Raw genomic sequence first — 27,221 nt, 5'->3', positions numbered from 1 at the left:
ACCAATCCTAAAACCAAATTCTATCCAGTCCAACTCAGATCTTTCCTGAGACTTGGTTTAATATTGGCTGGGCAAGTGGAGGCTGTAGCTGGTCCACAAGAGATCAGGGAGTGAGAGAAGGGGTAGTGTCAGTGGTTATGAGAATCAAATGAAAAAATGTATGTAAAGTGCTTTGCAAACCTTCAAACACTATATCGATGTTGGTTATTATCTTAGGTTAAGAGAGGTATAATGTCCAGGTGATAGTCCCATGCTCCAACACCTCATTTAAGGAAGGTAAGCTAGAGAATTCTCCAAGGGAGGGTTGATAGTCTAGAGAACTCATTGATAAGCTAAGGAACCCTCTAAAGGAAGGTAACTAAGATGGTGAATGGCCCCAAGACCACATCATAACAGGATAGGTTGGAGGAACTAGGTACATTTATCCCTGGAGCAGAAGATGGGATGTGACGCTTGTCTTGATGAATTTGAGGGGCTGTCCTATGGAAGAGGTATTAGGTTTATTTTCTTTGGCCCCAGGGGGTGAAACAAGGAGCAAGGTTTGGAAGTTACAGAGAAGCAGATTTAGGCTTGATTTCAAGGGAAATGTCCTGACCATTAGAGTAGGATGGACTTCTTTGGTAGGTTCCCTCTTGCCTTGGAAGTCTTCCAGTAGAGGTTCTACATTTGTTTTCCAGGTCCATTATAGAGGGGTTCTTGTTCACTTACAAGCTGAAAAAGATAATCTCTGAGGTTTGGTTCTGAAACATACTCTCCTTCCTAAAAGTGCTATATGGGACAAAAAGCAGTGTAATAGGGCTGGATGGTACCTTGAGATTGTCTACTCCAATCTCCTCATTCTATGGAGGGCAAAACTGAGGCCCAGAGAGGAGAAGAGACTAGCCCAAGAACAAAGCTAGTTTAATGGCAGAAATAGGGCAGGGACCTAGATCCTTTGATCCCTACCCAAAGTTCTTTCCATAGCCCTCAGAGAACTTTGGAGAACTTGGAGAACTTTGCAATATCCTTTGAACTATTAAATAAGCACTGAAGCGGAGCCTGTGTCTAGAATATGGGGCCCTAAGGCAAAGGTGAGGGCCTGAGAGGCTAGCGGACTTAGAAATGGACTTATCAATCCACCAAAGAATGCTGATGTCATGTGTCAATACTAAGTATCTTTTTTGAGTGACACTGGCCCCAGAATTCTCTAGGAGATGTCCCCTCCCAAATCCCCTGTTCCAAAGGTAAGTCTATTGTCATGGTCACTACCCTCCTTCCACAGATCCCTTTACTTATAATTTTATGCATGTGTGTGTGTGTGTGTGTATGTGTGTGTATTTCTATGCAGGTGTAGTACAGTGGGGAGGAGAGGTCATAATTTCTAACAGTGTTCTTTCTAGGCTATATATTCTTTTCCTAAAGCTACTTAGCAATCACCCATCTTCATAGTGTTCTTGTGGTTTCCACTTATTTACTGAAAATGAAATAGAAAAGAGGAACAGGAAAACAGAAACTCCAAATGAAAAGTTTTTTAAAAAAGAAAAAATAGCTGTCGGTTTTGTTTGATAAGTGTCTGTAACAGCAGAGTCATCCTAGCCATGGAGGGCAGTGTACTGTACCAGGAGACAGAAAATACAGTTTAGTCCTAGTTCTTGTCTCTGTTTTGTCATGAACTAGTCATTTATTTGACCTCCTTAGGACTCAGTTTCCCTATCTGTAAAACAAGGGGTTGGAGTAGATGATGTCAAAGGTACCTTCTGTGTTCTGTGTTCTAACATTGTTAATTCTGAGCTTTCATCCATCTTTGTGTGCAGTGTAACATTCTGTGTTAAAAGCATCTTTCCAGTTCTGTGTTCTTTGTTTTGTGTTCTAATATTCTCTTTTCTAAGGTCTCCTCCAGCTTTATGTCCAGGATTCTGTTTTCTAAGCTTGCTTCTAGCTCTAACATTCCATGTTTGTGGTCTTCCACTCTTTGTTTTAAAGTCTCTTCTAGCTTAGACATTCTCTATCATGTTGTAGCATTTTATATTCTTAAGTACCTTCCAGTGCTGACGTTCTGTGCCTCCTGATGGTGCCTTATGGGTCAGGAGGATTTTTAAAAGAGGAACATTACTTAGTCTTTCTAAGGACTCTATTTTCAGTTGAAATTCCTACCTGTTTGAGCAGTTTACAAGAGGGAAGGGGGCACACAGCCCCATTTTGGGGCTCTCCATGGTAGATGGCTACATCTTTGGCTTACCTCTAGGATCGAGGCCAAGGATCCGGAAATCAAACCAACTATAGAAACCATCAAAGAAATTGAAATGCCTGGCCCTCTGGAGTCCAAGAACAAAGACCAGGGAGAAAAAGAAGAAGTGAGAGGTGAGTGTCTGTATGCATTCTATTATTACTTTTCACATGATATCGAAAGCTATTGCTGAGCGATCCTTGTATCTGCAGCAAATGAATTGTAACACAGAATTCTGCTAGGTCTTTTCTCTAATAGGAACTTCTTTTTTTTACTTTCCTCCTGGAAGTAGACTCTTAATCATATTCTTAGTCCCTTTTCAGGTCAAATGATTAAAAGAGAGAGAGAAGTGGAATAGACACATCTTGTCTGTCTTTACAGTTGAGCTGGCACCCCTTCCTTTCCAGGAAGAATTTCTGGTTGAGAGTTCAGGCTCTACAGTATAATAGGGCAGAGGCTGTGCCAGAACTGGTAAAGGGCTAGTAAGGTGACTGTTTAAGAAGTTTGTGAGGTAGTCTGATCTTACAGGAGAGAGAATCTTATAGCATGAGATAGAATGTCAAAGTAGTATAACACTGTGGAGATTTTAAAAAAGAACGTTTACTTCAGGTGTATCACAAACACACACACACACATATACATATACACATACATATTATATATGTACACACACATGTATATATGTGTATATAAACACACTTCCCATATATGGCAGATACAATCTCTTTTTCCCCCTCTACCACCTCAGTCTCTGGGGAGGAAAAGGGAATTAGATTCATAGTTTAGCTCAGTTCCCATAGAGCACAGCATCAGATTCAAGTCTAAACCCCTCCTCTCAGATTTTAGCCTCAGACACACTGATTTTTCAGGACTTCCACACCAGCATTGCTGCCCTTCCTGCAATCGTGATTCCCAGGCACCATGGTTTGAACACTTGGTCCCAAGAGGAGATTCTTCTGCATCTGAAACTGAGAACAAATAACAGAAAGTAGAAATAAATACCCCCAACTGATTTCTTGGGTAAAAGAGGGAGAATAGGGGAAGGAAGTAGAGTGTGCCTTTGGGCACAGCTGAAAATATGGCAGAAAAATTTGGTTGCACACTTTTTAAAGACACAAGCAGCCAATCATTGTGTCCACATCATGACTTTTCTTCCCTTCCTTGCCATACACTGACTCACAACCTACTTTTCCTCTAAGGCCCAATCCTAGCTCCTCCGGAAAGCAATCTTTTCCTCCTCTGAATTTATATCATGTAATATTTGTAGCATTTATTTGGCTGTGATACCTATGATGTCTTCTTTTGTTAGGGCATCTAAGTGGTGCATAGATAGAGCACCAAACCTAGAGTAAAGAAGACCTGAGATCAAGTCCAGTCTCAGACACTTACTAGTTAAGTGTTGCTGGGCAAGTCACTTAACCCTTTTTGACTCAGTTTCCTCATCTATCAGTTGCTGTCCTTGGTTCTCGAAGAGGACCAAAATGACATCACCTTGCTAGAGTCAAGTTTCAGTGTGTCCAGCTGTGGCTGATTAGACCAATACGAGCCTAGAACAATTGACCACAGGTTGGGCACAAATAATTTGTGTGAACATTTGGGGTGGATTGTCTAAATTTGCATGTCTTGCATTTTTCTCTTGAGCTGTTTCCATTCTGCTTTGCTCATAGAGAACAGCACCTTCTCTGATGTGGGCACTCCATGCTGAGCAGTCCTGTGCCAGTGTCTCCCATGTCACAAAATCAATTCCAAAGTTCATAAGACAGACTTTTGAGAGTATCCTTGTATTGCTTCTTCTGACCACCATGTGAACACTTGCCCTGTGTGAGTTCTCCATAAAATAGGCAGGGAATCCCCTCATCTGTAAAATGAGCTGAAGAAGGAAATGGCAGACCACTCCAATATCTTTGCCAAGGATACCCCAAATGGAGTCATGGAGTTGGACACAACTGAACAACAATAACATTTTCTTTTGCAGCTTTGAACCATCCTGTATTTATGCCTTATATCACCAACTAGATTATATGCTCTTTGAGGGCAGGACTGTCTTGAATCTTTGAATTTCCTCCAGTGCTTTCAATGCAGCAGGCATACAGTAAATATTTGTTGATTGACTACGATGGGGTAAAAAATAATTTAAGCTCATGAGAGTGTCATTCAGTCTCAGAACCCAGCATTCCACAAATTGTGGAGTATATTTTATTTATCCAGGTGTGAATGGAAAATTCATATTTAAAATGGCTTTTACATCTGCTTCAGGGGCTTCTATTTCCTTTTATTCTTCACTTTACAGAGAGCATTTCAGCCAAGAAGCTTCGGGCTAGGCAAGCTATCTCTCCTGTCAAAGTAACAGGGATCAACTTGATAGACAGGGTGGAGAAGAACAACCAGCTGAAGCCAGGTCCTGAAAGGTGAGTCATTCTCTAAGTCCTAAAGGGTTTTTTTTAAATGGGCATTTCTCTAGTGCACTTAAAGAAAGAATCATTAAAAAAAATCTAACATTTCACATTGCAGTAAGTAAGGTTAGGAGAGTGATCTATTGATAGCAATTGAGGCAAAGCCTTTGTTTTGTGACCTAATTTCATGTTTGGACCATATTACCCTTTAGTCCTTCTTCATGAGTTTTTTTTTACTTAGGATAATATTTATAATGGCCATGCTTCCTTATTGTGGTGCTGGGTCAGGGGATCTCCCTTCCTAACTTGGTCCAGGACTTCTGCACAGAGTGATATAAATAAAAGGACACCATTCTATAGTAGAAAGAGCACCATACTTAGTCGGGGACAGAAAATCTAGATTTGAGTCCTAGCTTTGCCATGTATTAGATGTGTGATCTGATGTGGACAGTTCACTTAATTCTATAGGTTTCGGTTTTCTTTATATGTAAAAAGAATGTAATACTTCTTGAATTACCTACCTTAGACAATGGTTAGAGATGGAGTATTTAAAGTACCATGTAAAAAGTAGTCTTGTATATGAAGGTATTTTTTGAGAGTTCAGGGCAGTACATTAACCAAACATTATCGATCAGCTATATACCATCCTTTAGGTAGTTGCCATGAGTGTGATCTCTGTTTTGTGAATTATCTGTGGAATACGGTTAGTTACAGGCTGATTCTTCTCTGTTGGCAGAAATAATTGAACATAGAAGCAGTTGGAAGCCACTATGGTTTTGTGAGTAAGGGAATGACACGATACAATTTTGTATTTCAGAAACAGCACTTTATCAGTTGTATGGAGGATGAATTGGAGAAAGGAAAGGTTTGAGACAAAGAGATCCATTAGAAGGTTATATGTCACCAGGATAAAGGCAAAAAAGACCTGAACTAGGTTAGTGACCATGTAAGTTGAGAGAAAGGGATTAGGTATGAAAGGCTAGACAACTGAGTAGCTGTCGGGGTTGAGGGAGAAGTGAGAAATTGAGGATTACTCTGTGTTTCAGAACCTGAAAGGTTGGTGCTTCCTTTGACAAAAATAGGCAAATTCAGAGGAGGAGTGAGTTTTTTGGGGAAAGATAATGAGTTTTGTTTGATAACACTCTTAGTATGAGACCCCAGAAGGACAGTTTGAGTTTGAGAAACCCAAAAGGCAGTTGGTGTTGTGCTAGCTCAGAAGAGAAATGAGTCCCTGATAAATGATCTGGAAGTGAGTTATATGCTTATAAATGATAGTTGGCACCCGTCAAGGTTGATAAGATGAGAGAGAGAGAGAGAGAGAGAGAGAGAGAGAGAGAGAGAGAGAGAGAGAGAGAGAGAGAGAGAGGAGTGAGAGAAAGACAAAGAGAGAGGAGGGAGAGAGAGAGAGAGAGAAGGGAAAGAGAGAGAGAGAGGAGGGAGAGAGAGAAGAGAGAGAGAGAGAGAGAGAGAGAGAGAGAGAGAGAGAGAGAGAGAGAGAGAGAGAGAGAGAGAAGAGAGAAAGAGAGAGATTCTAGACACCAGGACAAAGCCTCAAGGTATACTCAGAAGGAGGAGGCAGACATGGCTAGGAAAGGTTGTTGTTATTGTTTGTCCTACTATTTTCTTGAAGAAGACCGTGACATCATGAGGGTGATGCCATGATATGCAAGTGAATTGGATTTAAGTGAGGGAGGCTGTGCAAAGTCACCAGCCTCACTTTCTCCTCTGAAGCCGACTGGGTCTAGTTGTGAGCTAGAAAGAGAGGAGAATCAAGAGAGAACAATGTTATAACAGGGTTATAAAAACCAAGAGAGGGTAAGGGTATCCAGGTGATCAACAGTGTTAGGTGCTGCAGATTAAAAAGGATGACTGAAAAAAAAGCCATGGGATTTGGCAATTCATAGTTCATTGGTAACTAGAGAATTTTCAATTGAGTGATGAGCTTGGAAGTTAGACTGCCAAAAGTTGAGAAGTAAGGATAAAAGAAGCAGGAACAAGAAATATAGAGAGTTTTTTTTTTTTTAAAGGAGTTTGGCTGTGAAAGGGAGAAGAGACACTTATGAAAGGTTGAGGGAGGAATGGTAGGGTTAAAGTGAATTTTTTTTAAGGAAGAAAGAGAGAAGTATATGTAGGTAGAAGAGGAGTTAAATTCTTTGGTGAATAAGTTACACAGAGGAGATGAAAATTTCAAACCTTATCACTGGCATACAAATACCATGTCATGGAAGAAGAATCACAAGGTTGTCCAAAGTTTGTTAAAATTATGTATATCCTGATTTTCAAAACCTGTTCTTCTCCTGCTTTTCCAGGCTTATTAAATATTATTCTGCTCTGTGTACTCCACCATCATGCCAAATCAGCCACCTTCTTATTCCTCATCTACAGTCCTCCACTTTCTATCTCCATGCCTTTACATTGATTGTACCCCATGGCTGTAATGTACTCCTTCTTTGCCTCTTTCTCTGGAGTTTCCTTCAAGACTCACCTTCTGAATGAGGCCATTCCTAGTTCCTTGCTTCCTCAGGTGCAGCTGCCTCTCTTCTGCCCCCAGTTGTCTCATATCTGACTTTTAGTGTGTGCTTATACATGTATATATTGTCTCTCCTCTTAAACTTCTTGAGGGCAAGTTTCATTTTTGTACTTGTGTCACCAGAGTCTGGTGCATTTTGCCTGCCCCAAAGAGTACTTTATAAATGCTTATTAATTGATTTATTTTGTGCTATTTATATAGACCCAATATATGATCATCAAAATTTGTCTTGTACCTGGATTACTAAAACAATCTCCTATATGCCCTTTTGTTTGTCTTAGTTTTTTTTCTCTTTTTCTATATCCATTTATCCTAAAGTTAGCAACACCCCTTTTCTGAATCAGGCCATTGATTCTTTCTTATTCACAGTGGAGGCTAATCGAAATGGGTAAACTAAAAATTCCCATTCCTGGGAAATGAGAAACTTCATGTTCATGCAAATGTTCTCTTGAAGACATCAAAATAAAAGAGTCCCTTGTTGTTTAAAAATTTTCAGTCCCTGCCTGTCTGGAAGAAAGTGTTGGTGTCAAGTTTTATGTCCCGGTGGTGGAAGGAAAGGGGTTAATAACAAGGTAGTACTGCCTGCAGGAGTCCAGCAGCACAGATATCTAGTTCAGTTCAACAAGCATTTGTGAAGTGCCTACTGTGAGCCAGGCATACTATGCTAGGCTCTGGTGATGATACTTGTATCTGGACAAAAATGAGTCTGCCGTGAAGGAGCTTGTGTGTGACTAGGGGGTGAGAGACAAAGAAACATATGTATATTTATACATATATTTATAAAACAAGTATAAAGCAATTGGTAGTGTGGGGAGAGCACTAACAAATGGAAGAATTGCTTTGTATTTTTGTTTTTTCATATGAAAAACGGGGATAGTACTGGTGGTGTTCAGGTGTTTTCAGTCATGTCCAACTCTTTGTGACCCCATGTGGAGTGTTCTTGGCAAAGACACTGGAGAGGTTTACCATTTCCTTATTCAGCTCATTTTACAGAGAAGGAAACTGAGGCAAACAGGGTTAAGTGACTTATCCAGGATCACAGAGCTGGTAAATATCTGAGGTCAGATTTGAGATCAAGGAAAAGAGTCTTCCTGACTCCACGTCAGGCACTCTGTCTAATGTGTCACCTCCCGTTTTTCAGGATTGTTGTGAGAAAAGCTTTTCACAAGCTTTGCTTAAAGCTTTGATAAAATGTGATCTGCTGTTAAACATTTAATGGGTATTCCTCCTTTATGAAATTGATACAATTTGTAAGGGATGTCGAATTTGAATTATAATATTGAGGATTTGAGTTGTTCAAAAGATTGAGGGCCTGGTGAGTATCCATTTTAAGGATTTGTTCCATTTCAGAGAGAGCACCTCATTTCTAGGTTTATGAATATTAGCTGGAGAGTTAGAGGCTTTATGGAAACCTGACTCCCGCTTGTTCTTCCATGGAGAGATTATTTTAAAAGTGCAGGAAGCTGACTCACAACTGTTGAAAGGGATTTGAAGCATTGCAGTTTTTAAGTACAAATAGCTATTAATCTGGAGAGGATTGTTTTCCATAGACTAATGTAGACCACATTCCTCTGAGGGCAGAGGTGAATCTAAATGGAGCATCTTATCTCCCCTTGGGTGGGGGAGGATTATTTTGAGAGGTTGGTGAGCTTTCCAACTACATTTCTCTAGTCATGTCATGTTAGTGGTTTCAATGGTCAGGTGTCTTTTCTGCATGTGTCTACGTTGGCCACAGATGGTAACATGATCGATGTGATCAATTGGTATTATAGATGTTAAGTCATTTCAAAGAATCCTGCCATCTTGGCTATGTTGTTGTGGCTATGGGGTATTTGTACTTGAAGGAGAGAGGAAAATAAGTAAAGTAATTTAATTGGTTTGTGCTGAAATATAATTAATTCTTCCCTTTTGGGGCACATAGCTGACATTTGCATAGTGCTTTCAGGTTTGCGAAGCCCTGAAAGTAATCTATTTCATTTGACCTTCACAACAGCCATCTGAGATAAGCAGAATATTACTTCACTTTATAGACAGAGGAAACTGGCTTCGGGAGAAGTTAGGTGGTCACCAGCTAATAAGCATTAGAACCTGGTATAACCCATGCCTTTCCTGCCTCTAAGTCTGGCACATACATCTGCTGAGAATGGACTAGACACTCCACTCAAGCAACTGAAGTTGGGGAAGGGGAGAGGTAACTAATCAGTTTGTACAAAAGAAATGCTTAAAGAACATACCGAACACCAAATTCACTATCAGGAAGATGCTTCTATGGGAAAGAAGAGAGAAGACTAGATTAGATGGAATTAAGAGCCTCAGAATGAGAAGACAGGTATTTAGAGCGCATCATTAGCCTCAATGAATTTGAGTCACCAGGCTTGAACTGTATTTATACCTCATAGTATGATAAGAATATATAAACAGGATTGCTGAACTGTCACTGGTAATCTTTGCAGAATGATAGAGAAATGGGAGAGACATGGAAACCAGGAAACAACCCACATTTCAAAAAGAGAGGAAGGCAAGATCTGGATGAAGATCCAGCAAAGGAGACCAAAAAGTGGTCAGACAGGTAGAAGGAGAACCAGGGAAGTTCAGTGTCATGAAAGCTTAGAGCAAGGGTGAGGAACCTGCATATGTGGCCCTCTAGGGCCACAAGTGTGGCCCTTTGACTGAATTCAAGTGGATTCCCCACCCCTGGCTTAGAGAGAAGAGAGTTTCAAGTAGAAGAGGGTGACTGACAGTGTCACAGGTTGCATGGAGGGAAAGATTAGCATTGAGAAAAAGTCATTAGATCTGGAAGTGAAGAGATTATTGATGATTTTGGATAGAGCAGTTTCAGTAGAATGATGAGGTCAGAATCCATACTACAGAAAGTTAGGAAGTGAGCAAAAAGTGGAGGTGTGAATTATAAACAGCCTTTTCAAAGATTTTAACCATGAAATAAATGCAGGAGAGAGATATTAGATGATAGCTAGCCAGTATGGACAGATCCAATGAGGGTTTTTCTTTTCTTTCTTTCTTTCTTTTTTGAGGTCATGTAGAGAGATTTGCGCAAGCAAGGAAAAGGGGCACCTCTTTTTTAAAAAAAATAATTATTAGTTTTCAACATCTACTTTTATAAGATTTTGAGTTCTAAGTTTCCCCTTTCCCTCCACCCTCTACTCCTCCAAGATGGCATGCAATCTGATATAGGCTATACATGCACAATCTTAGTAAATATGTTTCTACATTAGTCATGTTGTGAAAGAAGAATCAGAACAAAAGGGAAAAATCACAAGAAAGAAAAAACAAACATAAAAGGAGAAAATAGTATGCTTCAATCTTCATTCAGATGCCATAGTTCTTTTCTGGATGTGGATAACGTTTTCCTTCATGAGTCTTTTGGAGTTGTCTCAGATCCTTGCATTGCTGAGAAGAGCTAAGCCTATCAAAGTTGGTCATCACACAATGTCGCTGTTACTGTGTACAGTGTTCTCCTGGTTCTGCTCACTTCACTCAGCATCAGTTCATGCAAGTCTTTCCTGGTTTTTCTGAAGTCTACCTGCTCATCATTTCTTATAGCACAATAATATTCCGTTACATTCATGCACCACAACTTGTTCAGGCATTCCCCAATTGATGGGCATCTCTTCAATGTCCAGTTCTTGGCTACTACAAAAATTGCTGCTGTAAATATTTTTGTACATGTGAGTCCTTTTCCCTTTTTTATGATCTCTTTGGGATACAGACCTAGAAGTCATATTGCTGGGTCAAAAGGTATACTCAACTTTATAGCGAGTGGTCACTTCTTCCTGTGAGGTGGAGTGAAGGAGGAGATCATAGCAGAGGACATCTGAGTGATAAAAGATGAAGTGGTGAGGAAAGGGAGCTCTTAGTGGATGGCTTCAGTTTTTTCAGGGCAATAGGAGGCAGGGTTTTCAGCTAAGAGGAAGATGAGGGGTAAGGTTTGGAAAGATTTGGTGGTGGTTATAATAGTGAATCAATTAGGGGAGGTGTAAAAGGGTTTTCTTACCCTACTGAAGACCTCTTTGAGATTACGTGTCATAAATTTGTAATGGATCCAATCAGCATGGTTTTGTGATTGCAACTTCAGTCTATCTTCCACTCAGCTACCCAATTGATCTCTCTAAGGCACAGTGAGCCTGACAGTGTCACCTCTCTCCCCCATTCACTAAACTCCAGTGGCTCCCTATTACCTCTAGGATCAAATGTACAATTAGCCCTTTGCCACCTGGCATCTTTCTACCTTTCCAGCCTTCCCACAGGTCACTCCCCTCCATGTACTCTGCATTGCATTCTGGCCTATGATGTTCCTAGAAGAAGATACTTCATTAGAGTTGGAACACCAATTCATTGTTGGTGGAGCTGTGAGCTGATCCAACCATTCTGGAGAGCAATTTGGAACTATGCCCAAAGGGCTACAAAAATGTGCATACCCTTTAAAGTATCCCAAAGAGATCATAAAAATGGGAAAGGGTCCCACATGTACAAAAATATTTATAGCAGCTCTCTTTGTGGTGGCCAAGAACTGGAAATCGAGGGGATGTCCATCATTTGGGAAATGGCTGAACAAGTTGTGGTATATGAATGTAATAGAATACTATTGTGCTATAAGAAATGATGAATAGGAAGACTTCCGAGAGGCCTGGAAGGACTTATATGAACTGATGAAGAGTAAAAGGAGCAGAACCAGGAGAACTTTGCACACAGCAACAACCACAGCGTGCGAGGAATTTTTCTGGTAGACTTAGTCTTTCACAGCAATTCAAGGACCTAAAAAATTCCCAATGGACTCTTGAGGCAAAACACCTTCCACATCCAGAGAAAGAATTATGGAATTTGATCGCAGAATGAAGCAGACCATTTTCTCTTGTGTTATGTTCTGTTTTGTTTTCATTGTTTCTCCCATTCATTTTAATTTTTCTATGCAATATAACTAAGGTGAAAATGTATTTAATAAGAATGTATGTGTAGAACCTATATAAGATTACACGTTGTCTCAGAGAGGGAAGTGTGAAGGTGGGGGAGGAAGGGGGAAAATATAAGATATATGGAAGTGATTGTAGAAAACTGAAAACAAATAAATTAATTAATTAAAAAAAAAGAAGATACTCCATTTCCCAACTCTACATTTTCACTTGGTGAAAATCTCTGGAATTCTTTTCCTCCTCATCTCTATTTCCTGACTTCCTTCAAATCCCAGCTAAAATCCACCTTTTGCAAGATTCTCTGATTCTCCTTTCTCTCTGTTGACTTTGTGGAATTTATTTTGTATACACTTTTTATGTCTACAGATTTCCATGTTGTCTTCCACCTTTATTAGACTGTGAGCTCCTTTAGAGCTGAAACTTTTTTTGGTGGGGTGCCTCTCTTTGAACGCCTGCTCTTAGCACACTGCCTGGAATAAGTGCTTTGTACATCCTTGTTTATTTGACTTGTATTGACATATAATATCAAGGGCAGCATGGTACAACAATGGTAGAGTCAGATCACCTGATTTCTAGTTCTGAGTTTATTACTTATTCGATGCATTCATTTAGGTAAGTCACTTAATTCACCTAACTCTCAGTGTTCTTGTCTTAAAAATGGTTATAATTTTCCATTGACGACTAAGCTACTTCCCAGGAAGTAAACAAGAGAGCAGTACGGTAACATGACATTGTCATTTTTTCCCTTGCTTCATGGTAGGTGATTATTAGAAGTGCTTTGTAAATTGTAAAACGCTACAGACATGTCAATTATTATTATTTATAATTTTGTTCATTGTAAAGAAGGCCATAGACAGGCAGTTTCCAAATCATTATAAAGAACATTATTTCAGCAAATTAGACTGTTTAATAATGGAATTTAGTGAGTTCGAGTGTCACTGTTGTATGAAAAGAACTAGAGAAAAAGACCTCCATCCATGTTGGGTAGGACATCTATGAGTGCAGGAAGACGTGGACCAGGATGACACTGGATAATAAGAAGGGGCAAGGGGGAGAACATGCATTTATTAGCCACTGAAGTGTTTTACAGATATTTCATTTAAGGCATGGATGAATTTTGATCTGCACTGATAATGTCTAAATTGATGGCATTACAAATTCATCAAAATATCATAGTACCAAAGTAAAGATTATGAACAAGGAAAGTAGTATTTTAAAGGGATAAATTAATGTACAGCTCTACCCTTGGGCTCAAAAAATAATCTACTCAAGGGCATCATGGCTAGAAAGCAGTTCATATGAAAAGGATGAATCAGCATTATTAGGGTTATGTGAAAGAAGCATTTATTATTGAGTTATTTCAGTTGTGTCTGACTCTTTGTGACCCCATTTGTGGTTTTCTTGGCAGGGATACTGGAGGGGGTTGTCATTTCTTTCTCTAACTCATTTTACAGATGAGAAAACTGAGGCAAACAGGGTTAAGTGACTTGCCCAGGACCACACAGGTAGTAAGTATCTGAGGTCAGATTTGAATTCAGGAAGAGGAGCCTACCTGGCTCCAGGCCTGGCACTCTACCCACTGCACCTGCTAGCTATGCTGAAAGAAGCATAGTGTTCAGAAGAAAGGTTAGTCAGGCTTGGCTCTGTCTCAATCATTCCATATCTGGAAGAATTGGGGTGAAGGACCAAGGTGGGTGAGGGCACTCACAGTCATGTCACATGAGAAACAGTGGGAGGAACTTGGGATGCTTAGGCCGAAGAAGAGAGGGCAGGGGAATAGGACCTGATTGTTGTCTTGACATAAGGTTATTATTTTGGAGAGTGATTAAATATATTCTGTTTGACTTTATGGGCAGAACTGGGAACAATGGACGGAAATTACAGTCAAGTATATTTTGACTCCATTAAAAGTTCTGTGTCCTAACAATTAGAGTTGTCTATAGGTGAAATGGCTTCCCCAGTGAGGAAGGGGGCCAGTGGGCAGAGAGTGGGGCTCTGTCAGTAAAGGCTGGAGGATAACTTGTCAAAATACTGATGAGATTCCTGTTTCAGGGCTAGTTTAGACTTCACTAAATGACCTCCAAACTCCTTTCCAATCACACAATTCTCTGCAGAAACTTGTTTTTCATCAGAATGCAAAGAAATGAATATTCAGCAAATGGGAGAGATTGTATTAAAGAGAAATTGATGATGTGTTCTCTTTCTAGATTAAAATCACCAGGTTGTCTGAAAGCAGATATGGACATGAAGATGAGAGGTTCTGTCATCCCACTTTGCCAGGGCCACGTCAAAGCAGGACAGGTAGCAGATTTAAAACCAAGCTAACAACACGATTCTCCTTAATCTCTCATTTCTGCTTTTCAAGGAGAGTGCTATGATTATTTTCTTTCACTTATTATGTTTTAGTTGAGATGCCTCAGATAACAGGCACAGAGACTGAGCCAATAATTTGAGTTACTATTTCACAGATCCTGCTCTCCATTTTCCATGTTATCACATATTAATTGTTAGAGGTGTGACTCCTAAGTAGTTTTTTTTTAAAAAGCATCTTGGGGCCCCATCTAAAAAATAAGTTTCATTATTGGCAGTTGTCACCAGTAGGTAGTTTTCTTCCATATAATGTGTTTGGTGAACGTAAGCCTTTTGAGAGCTTGCAAAACTTCTGGTTGTATGGAGGGGTAGGGGAAAGGTAGAGGGGAAGGGAGAAAAGCAAAGGTTGTAAGTAACTTTAATATCTCCTTCAACTTTCTATTTTAGGAGATGTGCTATGTATGCTTACAACGAGCCCAGAGGAGTGTGCCAGTGCTCTGCAACGACGAGAGGAAAAGGAAGGAAATAGAAGATGACCGGATCATACAGCAATATCAAATGCTGAAAGACCAGGAGGCCATCTATAGACATCAGGTATCCCAGCATCAGCTAGGCAGCTTAGTGGCCCAGTGGATAGAGCACTGGGCCTGAACTCAGTAAGACTTACCTTCATGAGTTCAAAGCTGGCCTCAGATACTTTTGAAGTTGTATGACCCTGGGCAAGTCACTTAACTCTGTTACCCTCAATTGCCTCATCTGTAAAATGAGTTAGAGAAGGCAGTGGCAAACCACTTCAGTATCTTTGCCAAGAAAACCCCAAATGGGGTCACAAAGAGTCAGGTATGACTGAAACTATTCAACTATAACAGACTAGCTAATCTCTAAAGTCCCTTCTTGCACTAAAAGAATTCCAAAGTTATGATCAGAATAGGTTTAGATGTACAAAACAGCCATGCCATTCCCTACCCTGAAAATGTATTTCACTGATCTTTGCCTATTTAACACCTACTCGTCTTTCCTGGCTCAGCTAACGTGCTATTTTCTCCATGAAGCCTTCCCTGTTTTCCTTCACAAAATTCATCTTTGTTCCACTTATCCCTGATAACACTTTCTTTATAAGCTTCTGATTTACTTATATTCTATCTTTATAGTCCTTTTGTACACTTGCATATATATATATGTATATGTATATACATACACACATAAATATATGTATTCTCTCCTTCTAGATTGTAAGTTTCTTCTTCTTTCTCTGCTGCCTGTGCTACTTTTGACCTAACAATTAACACCAAGAAAACACAGGTTCTCCATCAGCCACCACCACATCCTCCATATGTGGTTACAACAAATGGAGAAGTTTTGAATGCTGTGGATAAGTTCACTTACCTTGGTAGTATACTTTCCAGGGATGTATACATTGACAGTGAGGTTGATGCACACATTGCCAGAGCTAGCTCAGTGTTTGGGAGGCTCTGAAGAAAAGTTTGAGAGAGAAGAGATATTAGATTGACTACCAAACTGAAGGTCTACAGAGCCATTGTGCTGACCTCATTGTTATATGCCTGTGAAACATGGACAGTCTACCAGCGCCATGCCAGGAAATGGAATTGCTTCCATCTGAACTGTCTTAGGAAGATTCTGGGGATCACCCTGCAGGATAAGATGTCAGACACTGAAGTCCGTGCTCAAGCTGAACTGCCAAGCATTCAAACTATGCTTCAGAGAGCACAACTGGGCTGGCCACATTGTTTGAATGCAAAATGTATGCTTGCCAAAAAGACTATTTTATGGAGAACTTGCATGGGGTAGGAGATCACATGGTGGTCAGAAGAAGCGATACAAGGACACTCTCAAGATCTCTCTCAAGAACTTTGGATTTGACTATGCAACATGGGAGACACTGGCACAGGACTGTTCAGCATGGGGTGCCCACATCAGAAAGGGTGCTGTGTTCTTTGAGCAAAGCAGAATTGAGACAGCACAAAGTAAATGTGGGATGTGCAAATTAGGAGTACTCACCCCCAAAATTCATAGGGACTATCTGTGCCCAACCTGTAGTAGAGCATTCTGAGCTCCTCTTGGTCTGATTAGCCACAGTTGGATATACTGAAACTTGACTTTATCATGGTGATGTCATTTTGGTCCTCTTTGAGAACAACCAACCAATCAAGTTTCTTCAGGGCAGGGATAGAATTTTTCATACAATGAAATCAAACTCCGTATGTTTTTTAGTCTCTGCTTTTTTCTCTTTTTTGGAAAATCAGAGTAACATTTGCCTTTCTTTTATCCTGCAGTATGTCTCCCCTAATCCATGATCTTTCAAGTATCTCTGACAAGGGATGAACAATCATATCTGCAATTAGAAAGAAAAATAATAGAGGATGTAGTTCCTGGAACCCAGATGATTTAAATTCATCAAGGGCAACCAGATCTTTTTCATCAGTTTGGCAGAGTGACTAGAGAGCTGGACATGAAATCGGAAAGACCCCATTTAAATCCTGCCCCTGACACATACTAGCTCTATAACAGTGAGCAAGTCACTTAACTTCACTGTGTTCCAGGTGACTTTCTAGGTTTTGGAGAAGGTATTGACCTTCATTGGTAGAAGGAATTACCTTCCCCAGGTATTCCAAAATGAGTGAGATTGCAGGTCTAGTTCCTATCCACCATCTCTTTAGTTAACCTTAATTATCAATTACCTATTGGCCATTTTTGTTTTCTTCCTTTCCAGTTCAAAGCCCATTCTTCATGGCAGACAAAAGGATGAAAATATGAATTGAATAGCTCTTCCTTCTCTGTTTTCTCAGTTATCAACATTCCATCCCTTGGAGTGATGGTTCCATCCTGTCTTTGATTCTCCAGTAGTGATGCAGCTAAAAGTTCCTTTTTATTATCTTTAAATTTCTTCATTAACCTTAATTTATCTAAGCTTTATCACTATTAATTTCCTGAATCTCAGTTCTTTTATCTAGTTACCTATTCCTTTCAACTTTGTGTGCTTTGAAGTTCAGTCCAACTATATCTTCATCCAAGTCACTGACAAAATGTAGGAACAGAAGAGCTTTAAGCATAGACCTGTCTATATAAAACTCCACTGAGAGACTTTTGTACAGATTGAGATCATCTCATTCATTGCATTCTCTGGGCTCAGTCATAAAGTCACCTTACTGTACAACTGTCTGCCTTCTTCACAGAAATATTGTTAGAGAATTTTCAAAATGCCTCACTATATCCTTGGTGGCTCCCTAATTTACAGTCTAATAAGAATGTCAAAAGGGGAAATGAAGTTATTCTGTCATATTTGCTCTTAGTAATTAAAGCTTAATTTAATTGCTTCCTTTTTTTAATTGATCACAAAGTATCCCGCAAAGAAGTACTTGTACGGTTTTGTCCAGAATCAATGTCTTCTAGGCCTTTTATATTCCAATAAGAAGACCAATCTGCATCTTGTATCCATGTAGTGCTTATTTGCCTCTGGAAAAAAACAAAAAACTTTGGACAGCATCTGCTGTGATCACTAGTATTATTCACTTGCTCTCAATACTAGTTGAAGGTGGAGATCATTAGTTATTTAGGTTTTCCTTGAATTTCCACAGTAAACTGCCTATTACACCTGTTCATGGTACCTGGGAGTCTATCAGTGGAGACTTTCCTCATTATTTGGTTTCACTTAGCCTAAGTACTAACCAGTAATTGGAAAGCTCCTAATGCAAATTGTAGTCTGCAACTGTGAAAGGTATTCTTTGCTGAAAGAACTCTAAACTTCTTATCTCTTTCTTCCGATCCTTTTCTGTCTTTTCTTCTTGCTCAGCACCAGCTGGATGTATCTTTTCAATGCTGTTATTTTATCATTCTAATTCTTTCAGTGCTGAATATAGTAGGCATTTGAGAACTGTTTAATTAAATTCAGAAGAGAACATTTCTGGGCATACTCTTATGGTGTCATTTTAATGGGTTGTTGCTGTTTCTAAAAGGCAGGCTTTTGCTGAACATTGGTTGCTCAGAGAGTTGTCTTTTTCAAATTCATATTTTAGTACATATTTATTTTCTTTTTTTTAATAGGCTAAAAACTTGGCCATTAGAGAACAAAATCAGAAAAATGCTGCATATAATCTTGGAGTTGCTGAAGCTATCAGAAACCACAAGAATGAGAAACCTGAGTTTTATGTAAGTATTTTCCCCCCCATTTCCTCCTTCTCCTTTCTTTCTTTTACTTCTTATGCCTTTTCTTCTTCTTTCTCTTTTTCCCTTCCCTTTTAAATTGTCCCTTTCTTCATTTCAGTTTCTCAGATCTACAGATCACTCTTCTGACACTTTCTGGTTATGTGAGCATGGGCAAGTTACTTAACTTCTCTGAGCCTCGGTTTCTTTAATTCCTGTAGTATATATCTCCCCATGTTATGTTATGTTAATGAGTATCAAATGATAAAATTTTATCCTTCTCATCATTCCTATATTTCTTGCTATGGTTTTTATTGTTGTATCTGAATGCCAGAGATGCTGTGGTGCAACATTATTGCTTTGTAAGTTGGAGTGTCAGCTGGTCTTTCATTACATTGGAATTCCTACATTTGTATTACATAATGTTTTTACAGCAAAGGTTTTGCCCCAAGCAATCTGCAGTTGTAAATTAAACTGTTATATTAAGGCCTCCTAATCCCCTTTACTATTTACTGATATCTGCTGCAACACTTTCTTTGTGATGAAGGTTGGACACTTTAATGTGAACATTTTGGGGCAGTATAACTTTCGCAGAAGTATGACCAACTAACAATTGGATATGTCCTCTACTTTGAAATGGAAATAGACAGTGGACTTAAAATTGGTTGCTTTGGAGGAAATAGAAGAATTATGTTGTCAGCTTTCTGAGATTCCTATGTTGAGAGAATTTCCTTCTATCTTGACGAAAACCGAATAGAGGGTCTTGAACAGAAGAATACTCTTTTGCTGATGGTTTTTAGGACCAGGACATATATTGTAATAAAATTATTCCTGGTCAATTCTGAGTCAAACTCACTATCCATTTTTATTGCTTGTATTAAAAATTTACTGATGGAAGAGTGTTATATTCATCATGCCCTGATTCATTCACATATTATCGAAAAGGAAAGAAGTTTGGGTTTAAAGTCAAAAGATGTGTTACTTACTTCTTGAAACCTTGGACAAGTTATGCCTCAATCTCCTCATTTATAAAACAAGGGCATTGGATTAGACTATCTTTAAAGTCTCTTTCGAATTTAAAACTCTGATTCTGTGAACTTAAGACATTTAATGATCTCATGAAAGTATTAAAAACAGTGACATCATAGTAGGGTGTTATCAGTCACTGTGTCGAGATTTAAATTTCACAAAGGGAATCAACATCATGATAAGAATATTACTACTTATGTCCTGGAGCTGACCATATGTCCCAACAATTTGGGTTTTTTTTTTGAGTTGATGTCCTGCAGGATTACATTGGAGGTAGAGATTGTGATGAAACATTTGTGCTTCTCAGTTGATCCAAATGTGAGATTTATCACCTCTCAAGAGAAGTTGTCTGTCACACACAGGGAGAGCCAACTCAACAGAATTCAGGAAATGCCTCTTCTACCATATAGAAAGAGATTTATAGATATGCCAACCATAATTCAGGTTGCAAATGCCCAGCTTACAGATTCAAGGATGAGGAGTGATGATTCTGTAAGAAGGGGTACCCTGAGAGCATGCCATTTCAGAATCTATCACAAAAGAACTTAAGAACTGTAACAGTTTCTTGTATATCTACAAAGAGGTCATCTTGATGATTCACGTGACAGAAAATAAATCACAGGGTAGTATCATATAAATAATGACACACAAAAGGTAGTTAAGGTCAAGGTGCTTCAAGAATATTATAGTATTTCTTTTGTTTTGTTTTAAATTTATTTATTTAACTTTTAGCATTCATTTTCACAAAATTTTGGGTTCCAAATTTTCTCCCCATTTGTCCCCTCCCCCCACCCCAAAACACCGAGCATTCTGATTGCCCCTATCACCAATCTGCCCTCTCTTCTATCATCCCTCCCTTCCCTTGTCCCTATCTTCTCTTTTGTCCTGTAGGGCCAGATAACTTTCTATACCCCATTACCTGTATTTCTTATTTCTTAGTGGCAAGAACAGTACTTGACAGTTGTTCCTAGTTCCAACTTCTCTTCATCCCTCCTTCCCCACCCATTCCCTTTGGGAAGGCAAGCAATTCAATATAGGCCATATCTGTGTAGTTTTGCAAATGACTTCTATAATAGTCGTATTGCATAAGACTAACTATATTTCCCTCCATCCTATCCTGCCCCCCCATTGCTTCTATTCTCTCTTTTGATCCTGTCCCTCCCCGTGTTGACTTCAAATTGCTCCCTCCTCTCATTGCCCTCTCTTCTATCATCCCCCTCACCCTGCTTATCCCCTTCTCCCCCACTTTCTTGTATTGTAAGATAGGTTTTCATACCAAAATGAGTGTGTATTTTATTCCTTCCTTTAGAGGAATGTGATGAGAGTAAACTTCATGTTTTTCTCTCACCTCCCCTCTTTTTCCCTCCACTAAAAAGTCTTTTGCTTGCCTCTTTTATGAGAGATAATTTGCCCCATTCAATTTCTCCCTTTCTCCTCCCAATATATTTCTCTCTCACCGCTTAATTTCATTTTTTAAAAATATGATCCCATCCTATTCAATTCACTCTGTGATTTCTCTCTGTGTGTGTGTGTGTGTGTGTGTGTGTGTGTGTGTGTGTAATCCCACCCACTACCCAGATACTGAAAAGTTTCAGGAGTTACAAATATTGTCTTTCCATGTAGGAATGTATACAGTTCAACTTTAGTAAGTCCCTTATGACTTCTCTTTGCTGTTTACCTTTTCATGCTTCTCTTCATTCTTGTGTTTGAAAGTCAAATTTTCTTTTCAGCTCTGGTCTTTTCATCAAGAATGCTTGAAAGTCCTCTATTTCATTGAAAGACCATTTTTTCCCCCGAAGTATTATACTCAGTTTTGCTGGGTAGGTGATTCTTGGTTTTAGTCCTAGTTCCTTTGACTTCTGGAATATCCTATTCCACGCCCTTCAATCCCTTAATGTAGAAGCTGCTAGATCTTGTGTTATCCTGATTGTATTTCCACAATACTTGAATTGTTTCTTTCTAGCTGCTTGCAATATTTTCTCCTTGACCAGGGAACTCTGGAATTTGGCCACAATGTTCCTAGGAGTTTCTCTTTTTGGATCTCTTTCAGGCGGTGATCGGTGGATTCCTTGAATACTTATTTTGCCCTCTGGTTCTAGAATCTCAGGGCAGTTTTCCTTGATAATTTCATGAAAGATGATGTCTAGGCTCTTTTTTTTGATCATGGCTTTCAGGTAGGCCCATAATTTTTAAATTGTCTCTCCTGGATCTATTTTCCAGGTCAGTTGTTTTTCCAATAAGATATTTCACATTATCTTCCATTTTTTCATTCTTTTGGTTTTGTTTTGTGATTTCTTGGTTTCTCATAAAGTCATTAGCCTCCATCTGTTCCATTCTAATTTTGAAAGAACTATTTTCTTCAGTGAGCTTTTGGACTTCCTTTTCCATTTGGCTAATTCTGCTTTTTAAAGCATTCTTCTCCTCATTGGCCTTTTGACCCCCTTTTGCCAATTGAGTTAGCCCATTTTTCAAGGTGTTATTTTCTTCAGCATTTTTTGGGGTCTCCTTTAGCAAGGTGTTGACCTACTTTTCATGCTTTTCTTGCATCTCTTTCATTTCTCTTCCCAGTTTTTCCTCCACCTTTCAAACTTGATTTTCAAAATTCTTTTTGAGCTCTTCCATGGCCTGAGCCCACTGAATATTTATTTTGGATGTTTGGGATACAGAAGCCTTGACTTCTACGTCTTTCCCTGATGGTAAACATTGTTCTTCCTCATCTGAAAGGATGGGAGGAGATATCTGTTCACCAAGAAAGTAACCTTCTGGGGTCTTATTTTTCTCCCCCCTTTCCTGGGCATTTTCCCAGCCAGTTACTTGACTTCTGAGTTTCCTCTCCACACCCATCTGACCTCCAGTTCTGCCCAGCTAGAGCTTGGGGTCTGAGATTCAAATGCTGCTTCCTAGCCTTAGGGCTTCAGTGGGGGTGGGGCTGCTATTCAGTGTGAGATTAAGTTCAGCTGCTCAGGTCAGGGCAGGGCTGCCACATGGCTCAGTTCCCTCAGGGGGTTTATGCAGAGACCTTCAACAATGGATCTGAGCTCCTGCCTGCTTTGGGAGCCCTTGTCTGCTGCTGCCTCCTGAGGGGGCCTGATTTATGGGGACACCCCGCTCTCCACCTGGTGAACTGAAAAGACCCTCTCACTGACCTTTGGCACCTGTGGGTGGAGGGACCTGCGTGGCTGCTGGAGATTCTGTCCCTGAAACCTGCTCAGATCTGCTCCTCTCAGTGCCGTGGCCGAGGCAGGGCTGGGCTCCGCTCTGGGTCCAGTGTATGACGGACCTTTAGGGTCAGTTTTTCAGGTCTCTCTGGAACGGAAATTTCCTCCACTCTGTTGTTCTGTGGCTTCTGCTGCTCCAGAATTTGTTGGGAATTCTTCTTTACAGGTATTTTATGGGCTGTGGGTTTGGAGTTAGGATATGTTTATCTTTCTACTCTGCCATCTTGGCTCCTCCCCCTCATATTACAGTATTTGTGACAGTACTCAGAAAAGACTTGGAGAGCAGTGTGGAATTTTGACTCTAGCGGGTCAATGTACTGAGATATTTATATGGATCTGAGGGAGATTGTGGAAATATCTGACGAATATTAAGTGTCTGTTCTCTTATGCAACATAAGTACTTTAGATACAAAGACAAAAATAGTCTCTGACTTTAAGGGACTTAAATTTTTGTTGTTGTTGAGTGATTTTTCCCATTTTTGTGATCTCTTTAGGATACAGACCTAGAAATGCTGTTGCTGGGTCAATGGATATGCAATGCCCATATTATTTAATGCCAATATTATTCTAGTGATATTGTGTAGCTGCAAGTCAAAGATATAGTTGCACAGTATCCAAAGAAATGAAGTTGAGAATAACCCAAAGAAAAATGAAGAAGAAATATGCAAAGTAGATAGGAATAGGCTATAATACATTGTGAAAAATTTTATGCTAAAAGAGGTATAAAAGATAGTGTCAGAAAAATTTGTGGATAAAGAAGTGTGGTTTAATAATTTAGAGTGGGGAATGACTGATAGATAGCCCACATGCTCCAATGATATTCATATAATGTAACGAGATCTTGAGGAAGTCTTCCAGGTTATTGAATGGAATCCCCATGGCTGATATATGGGAGGACATAGCAGAAAGTGTCATATGGTGCCAAGTGTGGATATGTTGCGTTCTTTATTACTGGAAGTAGTATCCACATGAATGAGATCAGACATTGGTAAAAGTGTCTAAGAAGTACAAATAATTGAGATTCATAAAGATTAACACTAGAAGGATCAGTTGTGTAAAGTGTGTCAATTTAACACAAGAATACTTTAAAATTTTGAAAATAATTTTATGATATAACTTACTATAATTTTCCTCCTCAGATTGGCAGTTAGGCCTTTCATAGTATACCTCCAACTTTTTTGCCAATGTACCGTATTACTCCCCTCTGTGTATTTAGTGGTCCATCTCCAGTGTCTTGTTCCCTGTACACAATGTCCCATCTCCTGCCTTTGTGACTCTGGAAAGGCTGTTCCCTATGCCTGACATGCACTCTCTACCCACCTCTAACTCTTGGAATTTCTAGCACATTACTAGGATCAGTTCAAATTTTTTTTGTCTTAACTTTATATATATTTTATATTTTCTTATGTGCCTGTCATATTTTTTTTCCTCCAATAGAATTTAAGCACCTTGAGGTCAGGATATGTTTCTGGTTTTTTTAAAAAAAAGATTTTATATGTTTGTATTTGTATTTCCAGTACCATACACATAGTAGGTCCTTAAATGAATGGAAGACCCTTTGCTTCAGTACAAAACATCTATTATTATTAACTTTGTAGGATTTCAGATTGTCCGGTGAATGAACTAGAAGTGGAGTGGGTACACAATAGAGAAAGTTTTTTTAGATATTAAAACCATTCACAAGATATTGACATGAGTTATCCATTGGTGAAGTATGTCCTTTATGGAGAAACCATATTATTATTCCAGAAAGCAGACATCATATGATCTTGGTTACTCTATATGGTGTGCAACTCTATTGGGAGGACTTCTGTCTCTTAGTTTTGTCTTCCTTTAAGACTCAGCTCAAATCTCACTTCAGGAGGCTTTCCCCAGTCCTTAGTACTCCTCTCAGATTTCTTTTTAATCTATTTAATTGTTTATGTACATATTGTCTCCCCTGTTATAATGTGAGCTCCCTGTGTGAACTGTGTTTTTGCCTTTCTTTGTATCCCTACTATTTAGAACAGTGCGTGGAATATAGTATGCACTCATTAAATTTGTGTTGATTTGACTTGACATCTGGTAACTGTTTCCATGATCACAATGGTTTGGTAGCACAGAATTTATTTGGATATTGAAAAGACAGATGAGGAGCAGAGCATGTAATAACTCCATCTAGATGTGATTTTTGGTCACAAAACACTTTGCCTTCCTCATCTCATTGGATCCTTATAACCACCTTGGGTCACCAATAACATCTGATTATGGGGGAAGGCTAAGGGAATAAGCATTTAAATAGCACCAGCTATGTGTCTGGCACTGTGCTAAGTGTAAGAGCTTTACAATTATTATCTTATTTGATCCTCCCAACAACTTTGTGAGGTTGGTGCTTTTACTAGCTCCATTTTACAGTTGAGGAAATTGAGACAAACAACAGTTAAGTGACTTGCCCAGGGTCATGCAGCTAGTAAGTATCTGAGGTTGGATTTAAACTCAAGTCTTCCTGCTTCTAGTTCCATCACTATGCATTGCATCATCCATCACCTGGCTGCCATGGTTCCAAAGAGCTTGATTGGAAGAATGAACCAGTAAAGGATTGCTATCCATTGTTACTGGTTCTGAACTAATTCTATTTTAGTTTACTGAAGGTTTTGTTTTTCATACTGCAGGTCTGGGCAACTTAACTATGAGAGAAGGCTTATGTAAGAATAGGTATACTAAGGAAGCCAGGTTCTTAGTGTCTGGTTGTTTAGCTCCTTGGCTTCCTGGTGTCATGAGTTACAGATATTTTGGTCTTTACCAGAACTGGTATCGCATCTTCTGTTTGTTCTGAGAACCTGATTCCCTTGTCGGGTTCAGCTAGTGCAAGTAAGTTGTATTAGGGACTACAGAAAACTCCCCTAGTCCCAGGCTAGTTGAACCATCAATAGATCAGTTTCCTAGAATGAAAGTTGACTCCCAGGAGAGTGTATTTCCAGACTCAGATTTGACATATGACTTTCCTATTTATCAGTAGCAGGATTAAGAGTCGCTAAGAGACAAAAGGGGCAGTGGACAGCAGCTCGAACACAAGGCCACTTAATTTTATTTCTCACTTCCATGGAAGATGACAAGGAGACTTCAGTTTAAAAGAATTCTTTATTTGGAAGGACCATTCTAGAGGAAGAATTTAATTACCATAGATTCCCTTGCAAAATAATAAATTCTATAAAAATTGCTGATCTGTGCTATTTCTTTTTCACCTGTAAGTGTCATTTCTGACAATGGGTCTACATTTACCTCAGTTGATTAAGGAATTTGTGAATGGGATTTTTTTCTTTATACAATCTGACAGTGTTGTAAGTCCTGGAAATGATTAGGTCAAAAACGTAATACAGATAAAAAACTGTGTCTTGAAGTGGATTGTTAGAGGACATTAGGCAGTAAGTTTTGTCATGTTTTTAATTATCATGTCCAACAGCAGGAATTAGTTCTGCTAAATTACTAATGGAATGATTTCTCTAGCATTTAGCCCAGTGTTTGGCATATAGTAATCACTCACTAAATGCTTTTTCATTCATTCATTAAGATGTGCCTCAGCCATCTCCACAACATACTGAACCTAGGATTTATGACTATCCATTTCACAGGCTAGAAGGAACCAAAGGGGTGATCCAGTCCAACCCTTAGCTTTACAGATAAAGAATCTAAGCACCAGACATTTTAGATGACTTGCTGAAGGGGTAATTGTTTAAATGGGTAATAAATAGAAGAGTTAGGACCCCTGGCTCCATATTTAGGGCTCTTGCCATTCTTATACTAACTGTCCTAGCTAAGGATTCATAAGAAAAAAAAGAATATATTCTAGATGTTCCAATTTTACTCATTCATTGGTAATCTTTGTTATGGTCCGTGGAAACTATGGTACTTGATTTAAGGGCTTAATCCATCATTAACTGGGATCCTGGCTCTGATTTGGATGTGGAGAGGTTTACAGTTGAGGTATTACAGTCATTTGCAAACCATCAATATGAGTTATCCACCACTAAATAATATCTTTTAAGGAGACACCTGGAGAATCAACAGGCCTTAACCATCTGCCCTCCCACTGTGCCCTTTGATTCACCAGACTTCATTATCATCTGTCTTGCTGCTGCAATCCTCAGATGTTTGAGTATTAACATCTTCTCTACCACGATAGGACTATTGGGTCTTTTTACTGATTTCAAGTTGAACTTTATGTTCTATATGTGTTATCTCCCCTAAATCAAATGTGAGCCTTTTCAGGGACTGTCTCATTTTTCCATTTTTATCTCCAGGGCTTGGTACATAGGGCATTTTTAAAAATCCAATTATATCTTGTTTTTAATTCCACATTCCCTCTCACTGTATTCTTCCTCCCTTCCCTGTAAGTGAGAAACCAAGAAAAACACAACCCCTATTACAAATAGGTACAGTAGGGCAGAACAAATTCCTGTGTCAGTC

At 39.2% G+C, this 27,221-nt stretch overlaps 1 protein-coding gene across 1 annotated transcript in view; it reads left to right on the top strand.

Moving 5' to 3' along the window:
• Positions 1-27,221, top strand: part of CCDC81 (coiled-coil domain containing 81) — a 69,649-nt gene that overhangs the window by 27,338 nt on the left and 15,090 nt on the right. The window contains exons 6-10 of the mRNA XM_072610626.1: positions 2,225-2,340; positions 4,497-4,614; positions 14,265-14,358; positions 14,815-14,961; positions 18,430-18,534. Coding sequence (XP_072466727.1) covers positions 2,225-2,340; positions 4,497-4,614; positions 14,265-14,358; positions 14,815-14,961; positions 18,430-18,534 — 580 coding nt within the window. The remainder of the gene's footprint in view (positions 1-2,224; positions 2,341-4,496; positions 4,615-14,264; positions 14,359-14,814; positions 14,962-18,429; positions 18,535-27,221) is intronic.

The sequence above is a fragment of the Notamacropus eugenii genome, chromosome 5 (genome assembly GCF_028372415.1).
Source record: "Notamacropus eugenii isolate mMacEug1 chromosome 5, mMacEug1.pri_v2, whole genome shotgun sequence".
Lineage (NCBI taxonomy): Eukaryota > Metazoa > Chordata > Mammalia > Diprotodontia > Macropodidae > Notamacropus > Notamacropus eugenii.
This window is presented reverse-complemented; position numbering and strand designations above follow the sequence as displayed.